General features: G+C 35.0%; 2 protein-coding genes across 2 annotated transcripts; both read left to right on the top strand.

Moving 5' to 3' along the window:
- The first annotated feature begins 3,334 nt into the window (after positions 1-3,334).
- On the top strand, positions 3,335-5,181 carry LOC144556913 (uncharacterized). The gene is made up of 2 exons (XM_078305419.1): positions 3,335-3,805; positions 4,689-5,181. Exons 1-2 carry the CDS (start codon positions 3,584-3,586, stop codon positions 4,962-4,964), a joined length of 498 nt encoding a protein of 165 aa, XP_078161545.1. The 5' UTR covers positions 3,335-3,583; the 3' UTR covers positions 4,965-5,181.
- A 2,628-nt stretch (positions 5,182-7,809) lies between these two features.
- TAF13 (TBP-associated factor 13) lies at positions 7,810-10,448 on the top strand. Its single transcript, XM_078305591.1, has 5 exons — positions 7,810-8,052; positions 8,517-8,554; positions 9,034-9,093; positions 9,659-9,733; positions 10,102-10,448. The coding sequence occupies exons 1-5, from the start codon at positions 7,893-7,895 to the stop codon at positions 10,213-10,215; spliced, it is 447 nt and encodes a 148-aa protein (XP_078161717.1). The 5' UTR covers positions 7,810-7,892; the 3' UTR covers positions 10,216-10,448.
- The last annotated feature ends 247 nt before the right edge of the window (positions 10,449-10,695 follow it).

The raw sequence follows: 10,695 nt of genomic DNA on the forward strand, positions 1-10,695 counted from the left end.
TAAGTTTCATGATTTTAAAGAGTTGTAAAATCTTAAATTATCCTCTCTACTGGTCTTGAATTTTCATACTGCTTCAGTCAAATTAAATAGTACTTTTGACTTGATTCTTATTCAATCAAGGTAGAATTTTGTTGAGATTTATTGTATGTTTCGGTATTTCGGATTTTTTTAGGGTCCTTTTGGTAAAAATGATTACAGAATAGTTTAGGAACTTGAATGAAATATGTAACACCTATATAGACCCAAAGAGAACCAAATAATTAATACAATTCATTTTAGAACTATTTTACTATTTTTCAATTAATTTGTCAACAGAATATGCTCGTTTGAGCTCCAATATAATAATTCAGGTGTAATTACATAATCATGTGGTCTGCTTACAAATTAAACTTTGCTGTGTTGTAGGAGGTTTTGTTCTATGAATATGGAAGCCTCATAAGAATTGAGTTGTTTGATTAGTTTGTGTTGTGGGCCAAGAGAAGCTTAGAATTGAGGCCCAGAGCTTTCTCGGCCCAAAATAAAATGAAAATATTTTCAATTTTCACTTCCCTCCTTTGACCCGCGCAAGCACCCAATCGTAAAAAAAAATGGCTCTTCAATTCCCCGCCTCCCAATTTGCTTCCACTTATAACCAAATTTCATCAATTTTCCCAATTCAACTGTCACCTCTTCCCTCTCAAATCCATCCATCCTACAAATAACCTCTCAGTCTCAAGACTCAACCCATCGACCATGGCTCTCTCTTGACAAGGAAAAAGAAAACATCATCGCTCCTCCTACTGCCTCCAACGACATCAGCTGATCAATACCAGAAAGAGAAAGAGAATCAGAATTCCGCTTGAAGACATCACACATTTGTTCGATTTCAATGCTCCTCCTCTCTAAATGGTGAAGCGGAGGGTTTTCAAGCCGGTGAAGATGACTCCTAGAGTTTGTCTAAGGAAAGAATTCAGATAACGACAACATCGATCTGTCTCTATTTGTGTTATTTAGTTAGTTAATAAGACTAATAGATTTGGAGAAGAAAGGCTGTTTTTTTTTTTTTTTGGTAAGAATATGGATTCATTTGGAGAAAAGATAAGATAAAAGATAAAACCTTTTCCTTAATTTGGTGAAGGTTATGCACGTACAATTGAAATTGTTCATAAAAGTGTTTATCAAAATGTGATTTTTCACTTGATTACTTGAAAATTGAGCCCTGATACTATTGATAGGCATAGGCCCCGTCAAAAAGTTCCTTCCCAATCTTTCTACATCTACTTTCATTCAAAAAATATTCTGCTCTAGTTGTCCTCTCACCTCCACAGTGACAATTGAATAATTCGGGTTTGATTCAGCGGGGTAAAAAATTTGTGATTCGAAAATAATTTGTGTATAATTCGGAATTGATTTGAAATTGATTCGGAATTATTTAGATTAGAGATTCTAATCCCACAAAGGAGCAAAAATAAAAATAAAAAATGTTCTGGGAAAATTAAAAAAAAATTCGTATAATTCGAATTTTTTTTGTAAAATTCGCAAATTATTTGGTCAAAATTCGGTCAATTGAATAATTCAGCGTTCAGTTCACCATCACAAAAAAAAAAACAAATTATTCATAAATCTTGTAGTTATATGCTCACACCTCTGGAGTATGGACTTATAAATTTTCCCCTTCATGTTTAAAAAAAAAAAAAAAAAAAAAAAGTAGAAGATGGAAGTCATAGAACATTCATTTATGGAAATAGTAAATTGTGCATTAAGACTTAATTATTTTCTTTAATAAAAATGAAAATAAGTTATTATTTTTAAACATTAATAAAATAACATGTGACCGCTCACTTTGAGAGCATTGCTTTTAGTTATTAAACCAAAAATGCATTCTCAATTTGTACCATCATGTTAGTTTATAAACATATATTGGGCTTCGTTTCCAATATAATATGATATAAAAATGTCATTAAAATTTCTCGAAATCAAGTATAACATAATAAGCAAGTATGACGATATGATATTTAATAATTCAAATTTTTGCTAGATATGGATTAATGGATCTATGTTATATGTATTATGTTTTACATAATTTTCTATTTAGATCATGGCCATTCAATCAAAATCCGAACCAATCCAGTCAAAAAGAGAACACATGGGACCGCCTTAATAGTCGTGTAGATTATGATTGTATGGTCCAGATCCAAACAAAAATTTGAGCGTCCATCCCTGTTCGACCCATTTCATACTAGTATAATTTGAAGGTATGTTATTCTGACATTTTTCCAAATCAATATAAAATATAAATCGAGGATTATTTTAAGGTCAGTGTGTTGGGTTCGGGTCGGATATATTCGGGTGCTGTAAATCCGACTTTTAACTTGGGCTTGTTACTGTAATTCGTAAGGCTCAAAGAAGCCCATATTATATGATAATTAGGCCGTCCATCCAAATTCACATCCTCTCCGGTAGTGTAAAAAGGAATTTTTTATAATTAGTGGATCCAGAACGTTCTTTTTAACTTTGAATGAATCTCAAAGTCCTATAATACTGCTCCCTGTGCTTGCCCAATTCTCAAAGCGCCTGAGAATAAATCTCAAACCGTTAAATGAAGAGAATCTTTTACATATATTGGAGAGGATACTTGTAGCTCATCCAACTTAAGATCTGAGTCTGCCACCGACATGGTATAACCGTCCTGGGCCCCACAGGAGCGAGCGCCGCGTGACAAGTATAGGGTATCATTTCATGACGTCAGCCCTAGCCGCATCCATATTCGCTTCTGGGGTACTTGGTCTACTATGGATGCTCCGGGAGCACAGAGTACCCTCATAATTATGTCTCACTTAATCACGGGACCCAGATCAATGTGTGATTCCAGGAGTCTGAAGCAGAAGTAACGCCCGGCCGCTTACGTCTGCCCTAGCAATAACTAATTGTTGTTCCGTTTTTTCCTAAGAAAAACCGTTCTTGTGCTTGGTGCATGATTTCAGAAAATTTCAGTTCTACTTCACGTGGGACCCAATCAGAAATCGTTTCTGCACCGAATGTTTATGATTGCTTTCGGGGATTGCCATAGGGAAGCTTGTTGCATGGGTTCCCCAATTCGAATTCATACCCCCCTACATTAACGTACTGTTTGATTTTAGATCTGGACCGTCTGATTATATTTCGCACGAATATTAAAGTTACCCGTACATTGCAGACAGGGGTCGGATTTGTCCGGATTCAGATCGGACGGTTACTAGATAAACACCAACGGTACATTAATGCAGAGGATGTGGTATCCCACAAGTCAGTGTAGATGGTGTGTACACCGCAGAGTTCTGTGCATATCTAGTGTTATATCCTTCTGATGGGCGCCAAGTCATCGATCCGAGGGATTGTTCTTGATTTAATGGTCCAGATTAATCGTACCATGTTGCTAGAAGCCTAGAACCCTAAGCGGGTGCTGTTGCGTTTCTACTGTCTCTAAAACCCCACAAATATTGTCACAAAGGCATCGGAATATATCCAATAAGTATTTAATATTCTCTTCGCCTATATTTAGCCCCAAAGCTGAGAGAGCCAAAATCAAAATAAATCGAAATTTGAAACAAATTAGGGTTTTAATATGAAGGGAGCAACTGATGTAGAGAAAAACGAGAGAGAGGTTGAAGTAGAGAAAAAGAAAGCCGCTTTGAAGGAGGAAGGCAAGAAAATCGAGATTGTTGGCGGTAAAACGAACGAGCAAGATGAGGCTGATGACGTGGAGGAGGAAGTTGAAGAGGAGGATGCTGAGGTAGACGAAGAGGAAGAAGAAGAATCTGGAGAAGAAGAGGAAGAGGGAGATGAGGTATCAATTTCTTTTCTGCTTTCTGATATTTTGCAATCTATCAAGTTTTGCTGAGACAGTTTCACTTTACCGATGGATATCTACATGTTATCGGATCTAATTTAGAGCCGAGTTTTGCAATCTAACTATTATTTTCTAATTGGAAAAAGCTATAGAAAATCGACTAGTGATAAATTTTTACCGAAGGATTTGAATGGTTTAGTGTGTGAATTTTACGCAAGTATTTTGCCTGTTCAAGGAATTGCTACAAATTAAATTTATCCAGAGGTTGTTTCTGATGAGAGGTTTGTGTCCTCTTCATGTGCTGGATATTTGCACGTCAGCCTGATCCAAAACCAGCCGTTTTTGTTTATTTCCATTCCATTTAAAATGTATTTAAGAGGTACTTGAAAATGATGCAAAAAGGTATCCAGAGGTTGTTTCTGATGAGATAGCAGTCTCATAATTCAATACCTCTTTCCCCTCAAATTTGTATCAGATTCTGTTGAACCCCGGTTAAATGTCAAATTAGCTTTGGATTTGTTGCAAGTGAGAATTTAGCCTTTTTTATGTAAAAAGATGCGAATTTTGAGCAATATACAAGTAGAGTTAGTGTATAAAAATTACTTGTCAAGTTGCTAGCAATATGGTTGGGAAATGAATCAAATGATGTGAAATATCAGAGGCTGTTTCTGAGTTTATAGTTGATGAACAACTTCTGTTCATTCTAATCTGATCCCGCAACCATATTTGCATTTTCTTATTTTCATTTGGTTGTAGGTTTTGTTGAATGTGGTAACAATCGCATCCTTTTTTTCTGAAGATGTGTACCAAAAAGATAATATCTGTGATGTTGCTAAACAGTTATTAATGTCTCTATATTTGTTGGTATTTTGTTTGATAGGAAGAGCTTGGAACAGATTACTTGGTGAAACCTGTGGGTCCCGCAGAGGAAGAGGAGAACTCGAGTGATTTTGAGCCTGAGGATGTTGAGGATGAAGAAGAGGAAGAAGAGGAGGATGATGAAGAAGGGCCTGGTACTGGAGGGTCCAGTGCTTCTAAGAGAAAGAGATCTGGGGATGATAGTGAGGATGGTGATGATGGTGATGATGATGATGATGATGATGATGGTGGTGGTGGTGGTGATGATGGTGATGAGAGGCCATCAAAGAAGAGGTAGTTGTTGTTTCATGTTAGGTTTGCTTACTGTTACTGGTATGACATTTGACTGGGTGATCTGGTGGTTTGAATAATCTTCTATTCAGTGTTTTGTATGAGATGAAATGATTGATTTTGTATGAGCGATGTGAGGTCAGGCATCAGATATTATGTTAGGTGTATGTTTAGTTAACAATTTTTTACTCTTAAGACATGATTTTTTATAGTTTTGCCTCAAATCTCACTGTACCAATAACTATTAGTCGTATATTAGTATTTAGACAGAGAGATTATGTTTATGTCTTTGCATCAAATTTCCGGTTCAAAAGTTGTTGTTCCTTTTATTTATAATAAAAAAAAGGCACATTCCAAAGTTCGAATCCAAAAGTCTAAAGAGAAGTTATAGATCGGTCATTCGAAATAGCTCTTCCTAAACTTCATAAGTTTGTGTGTGTGTGTGTGTGTGTGTTTTTTTCCATTGAGTTACTTCACTTATGCATGATTGGTATAATCATCTAGACCTATATTGCCATTTGGTATTTAGGACGCGATACAGGCCAAAGGCTAAAAAAAGTTCAATTTTCTGTCAAAACGCATGTCTTTTATTTTAGTTGAAAAGGTTACAAAGTAACTGTTACATAAGAGTAGGTAACGAGTGTTTGTGAAAATATATAGTTAAACAAAATTAAAAACACAGGGATTTGTGCATCTTGTGGCATTTTTGCTTAATTGAAGTGATAGGAGTTTAGTGATGATTTTCTTGGTACGCATATCACAGTTGATAAGGCACTGAATTCAAATCAGACAGAATTGACTCGACCGGACAAGAACAATCCACAACAGTCATCTCTAAACAGAAAAAGAGGAAGAAAGATACAATACATCAAACTAAAACTTGAATGGCGAATTGAGAGAAAAAGAAATAGAAAAATAACAATCAAAGACATTTATTTCTTCTCAACACTCAATTTTAAAGACCTAACCGCTCAAAGTAAACAAATGCAAAAAAAAACACAAATCAACTTAAGAGAGAGTAAGAACAACTAGTCAAACAAGATGCAAAGACACATGCTAGTTTAAAAAAATGTCGAAAATCATCGCCTAATTGATAAATTATGAAGACGCTAGCGAAATTGAGAAAAAAAGTCGACAAAAAAAAATTAAACACAAATTGGATTCATTCTACTATTCCAACTTGAGAGAATGTATTTATTTAAATAAAGGGGGAATTTCACATATATCCCTCAAAAACTTCAAAATTACGTATTTCTTTCTCTAAACTTCAAAAACTCCCATATTTACCAATTTTATTGTATTTTATATTAAAACTCATTCTAAATTTATGAAATACCTATTGTACCCTTCATTAAAAGTATAAAACACTGTACTGGAGATGGGAAAACCATGGAAGATACACGGTTAAATCATATTACCGGGTGTATGAGACATGACCACATATTATAGACCAAATAGCTAGCATATCGTGCCTCAAAGCACATTTGCGAGTTATGATATTTGGTCGGCTCATGCCTAAGAATAGAATCTTGACTATTGACAATTTAGTCCTTAGAGGATGGAAATTGGTTAATAGGTGCTGCCTGTGTAAAGAAAATACAGAATCGGTCTGTTCAGTGACAAATTCACGATACTGGTTAGGCAAAAGTTGCAGGAAGCTAAACCAACGTTGCGACAATACAGCTTCTTTCATCAGGGACAATACTGCAATGCGGTGTTAAGATAAAAAATGCAAATGGTTAAAACTAAAAGGGTACAATTGACAATGGTGTTCAACATATGGAAAGAAAGATGCAAAAGAATTTTTCAAGACAAACAACGAACAAAATTGCAATTGGCAAGGGAAATCATGCAAGAAGTTGGTCTTTGGTTTCCTGAGAAGTAAAATGCACTATTTGAAAACACTGGGTTCACTTCATTTTTTTCTTTTCTTTAGTATTATCTTACAATGGCTTTACTTTCTTGTTTTCCTTTTTTTGTTTAGTTTTTTCTGGTATATTTTGATCATTGTACATAACTTTATTACATCTTTGGTGTAATTTTTAATCAGAATCTGGGAGCCTGACTCCCTTGCTTCACTTTTAAAAAAAAAAGTATAAAACATCCCATCGAAATCAAATTCAAATTTGAATAAGATTATTGCGTGTTCGCTTTAAGTTTGTGCTAATCTAGCTCGCACAGATCTCAAAGCAATTTTGATCCGCATGCATCACATTAAGATTTGTGCACATTGCTGCAATATTCGTGCTGATCTAGCACATACGGATCTTAAAGCAATTCAGAAGGTCGATGAACCTTCAGATTCAAATTGGAGTCAAATGGATGTATTATGCTTTTTAACAAAAGAATAAATAGATAAGTATGTAAGTTTTTGAAGTTTAGATGAGGAAATATGTAAGAGTGATGCTTCTGTGCATACAAGGACCTATTTGTAAAATGAACATATTTTTACTTTCAAAGTTCAAACAGTCGATCCGAACCGTTCATCTTGTTCTCCATATTAATATGTGCTTGGAGACCAAATTTTACATTTTTCTGAAATTTTTTACTATTTATTAAGATGAGTACAAAAAATATCAAATTCAGACCATTGAATTTTGTACCCATCTTAATAAATAGTAAAAAAATTCAGAAAAATGTAAAATTTGGTCTCCAAGCACATATTAATATGGAGAACAAGTTGAACGGTTCAGATCGACTGTTTGAACTTTGAAAATAAAAATATGTTCATTTTACAAATAGGTCCTTGTATGCACAGAAGCATTTGCCAATATGTAATTATAGTATTTAAAGGGGGAGATAGTAATTTTGAAGTTTTTGAGGGGTATATGTGAAATTCCCCCTAAGTTCTATTCCAGTCGAATACAAATAGAGGAGCACCCTTTATCGATTCAAAACCCGTCTGAATTCGACATCTCTCTCTCTCTCTCTCACAATGCAAAACCCGTCTCCATCTCCGTCCCCGGCAACTTTGATCGGAGCTCCGAGCAATCCAACAACTCAAACTGGAGCTACGACCAACAAGGCCAAAGCACCAGCCTCAGCGCCTGCCGACACTTCTCTCAAGCGCAAGCGCGGTTTCTTCCAGAAAGATCGTAATTCCCCTTCCTTCCTTCCTTTTTTTTTTTTTTTTTTCTAGATTTTGCAACTATTTGGTTTAGTAGTTGCCAAATCTCTTTAATTTCTATCATTAAATTTCTTAGACTTTTGTGGCGATGGATTAGAATAGTTTACGAGATTTGGGTTCCCAATTCAACATGCTGATTGCAATTTCTTATGAATGTTTTCTAAAATTTAGATACTATTCTGTTGAAAAGCACAATTTCTAATGCATCTTGTATAAACCTAGAGTAATATAATATTGGTCCCTGTCTAGAGGAATTCTGGATAGAAGGGCATAGAAAGAGCATAAAAGGAAAGATTTGAGAATTACTTGATGTAAGTGTCTCAAAAGGAAATTTAGGATAATTCCTCCATAGTTAGTTTTATTTCCAAGTTATATTTGTATTTTCTCTATGATAATTACTTGATAGCATACAATAATATTATAATTTTGCAGTACAACACTTGATGTATGGCTTTGGAGATGATCCAAATGTAAGGATTTCTAATCTCGATATCATTTACATTTACTCTTAAGAAAACACAAGAAACAATTGTGCCATTAACTTTGGGTCCGGATCCCCTAAAGTAACCCAACTTTTGGGTTTTGGATCGGGACCGTCCGATTCGAATCCGTCTCTTGAGATCGCCTCGGGATTCGGATTCGTTACTCGGGATGTGTGCGCTCCACTTCGGATGGATTGTCGCAGATTCGAATTGGACGGTCCCGATCTAAAACCCAAAAATTGAGTTACTTTACTAGATCTGAATTCATAAACTTTCAGAGCTGGTACTGCTGTGGTATTGATGCACCTCTCATATTTGTGAAACAACTATTAAGATTCAGTTAAGTTTTATTTCTACGGTTGTTTAAGCCAGCTTTATTTAGTCCCTAATTTTCAGGAAATATATCAAATTACCCATTTATTACTTGGTTTAAGTGCTTGATAATACTGCTGCAAATTTTGTTCCAGCCTCTGCCAGAGACAATTGCATTAGTGGAGGATATAGTTGTGGAATACATCACTGATTTGGTACTATTTTTTTCTCTTCTTTTCCTTGTGATTTTAGTATATTTTCGAAAGGAAGGGAAGCTCATACATAAATGGAATAGGGAATCAGGTCAAATAACCTCTTGTACTATACCCAGAAGAGATTAAATCGTGCTACTAGTATCTATTTTTAGTGTCACTTATTTAGCTGCTAAACTCTGGTCCTCAAAACTCTTAGCCAGCTTTGACTTGAATTCTGATATTGTAAAATACTGTGTGTGAAACTGTGAATTAGGTTCAGAGTCATGACTCATGAGCTTAGGGTATAGTAAATTTTTATTACAAATAGCCCTGAAAATTGAGAAATATTTTGCACAGCCCCGCAGAAATTTGAAAAGATCTGTGTGAGGGCAGGTTTGCCATGCGCACTTCTTGAACAAAATAGGGTGGCGTAATGGTGTATGTTTAAACTGTTTTTCTATTGCTTCTATGGTTAGATAAGTGAAGTTGCCCAAAATATTTACTTATTGCACTGGTATTGCATGATGAATTATTTGAAATTTCTTTTAGTTAGCGTTAATTGCTATCAAATAATGTCATCTGTCAGGTGCATAAAGCTCAGAATGTAGCATCTAAGAGAGGGAAGCTACTCACTGAGGATTTTCTTTATCTTATCAGAAAGGTACTTCTATTGATCTATAAGAAATATTTTTCCTTTTTTCATGTATCTATAAAATTGTTGAACAAACGATCAATAATTTGTAAAGAAAGGTTTTGTGCCCCTACAAAAGCTCAATAAATCAGGCATATCCTATTCTCTGCATAATAAGAGTATCTATATGCTCCTCAAAGCAATGGAAAATACCAGTTCCACCTCTTCTAGCATTGCATCCTTTCGTATATATGTATGTGTAGGTCATTTTTAAGTTTATATGTGTATATACATATTTTTTTTTACAAAGAAGTCTGTCTTTTACTTGGATTTTTTTTTTCTGATTTCATCCCTCTTCAAAAATCCAGTATTTATGTTTTATTTTATTGGTTAAACAGGATTATCCAAAGCTCCATAGGTGCACAGAGCTGCTCTCAATGAATGAAGAGCTTAAAAAAGCAAGGAAAGCTTTTGATGTCAGCGAAGAAAACCTCGCAACTGCTACTGATTAAAAGGACAGAGATATAAAGCTACTGTTACTGACAGAATTTTCTAGCTGGGAGATTTGTATGGTGCAGCGCACTTTCCAGAAACTTTTTTTTGGTGACCATGACAGTAGTTTTTTTTTTAAAAAAAAAAAAAAAAGTTATCTAACTGGGCTTGTCAGAGATGCAAGCCGCAACACTGATCTGTAGTAATTAGTATAAACACCGCTCTTGATCTGTTGGAAAAGTAGCTTCACTCCTGGCCTAAATTGCTGTAGGCTGTATGTTTCTATTATTGCTAGGAACACAAATGATTATAGAACAAACATACTCTATACAAATAATTCCAAACATTTAAAAGAAAAACAATGTCAGACTACGGTAAGCCCAGGGTTTAATGTCTCTTCAGAGGGTAATCAAAATAGAAGCAAACTCAGATCATTGACCTGGCAAATCACCGGCCTGTACCAAACTCAGGCCATGGCTAACAGTAGTACCAGTTTACTG

This window comes from Carex rostrata, chromosome 1 (genome assembly GCF_964058835.1).
Source record: "Carex rostrata chromosome 1, lpCarRost1.2, whole genome shotgun sequence".
NCBI lineage: Eukaryota > Viridiplantae > Streptophyta > Magnoliopsida > Poales > Cyperaceae > Carex > Carex rostrata.

Excerpts from the sequence above, each read along its gene's own strand:
- LOC144556913 (XM_078305419.1), top strand. The coding sequence starts at position 3,584 with ATGAAGGGAGCAACTGATGTAGAGAAAAACGAGAGAGAGGTTGAAGTA. Across the intron at positions 3,806-4,688 it reads AAGAGGAAGAGGGAGATGAG|GAAGAGCTTGGAACAGATTA; the intron begins GTATCAATTTCT and ends TTTGTTTGATAG.
- TAF13 (XM_078305591.1), top strand. The coding sequence starts at position 7,893 with ATGCAAAACCCGTCTCCATCTCCGTCCCCGGCAACTTTGATCGGAGCT. Across the intron at positions 8,053-8,516 it reads CGGTTTCTTCCAGAAAGATC|TACAACACTTGATGTATGGC; the intron begins GTAATTCCCCTT and ends ATAATTTTGCAG. Across the intron at positions 9,734-10,101 it reads TTCTTTATCTTATCAGAAAG|GATTATCCAAAGCTCCATAG; the intron begins GTACTTCTATTG and ends TTGGTTAAACAG.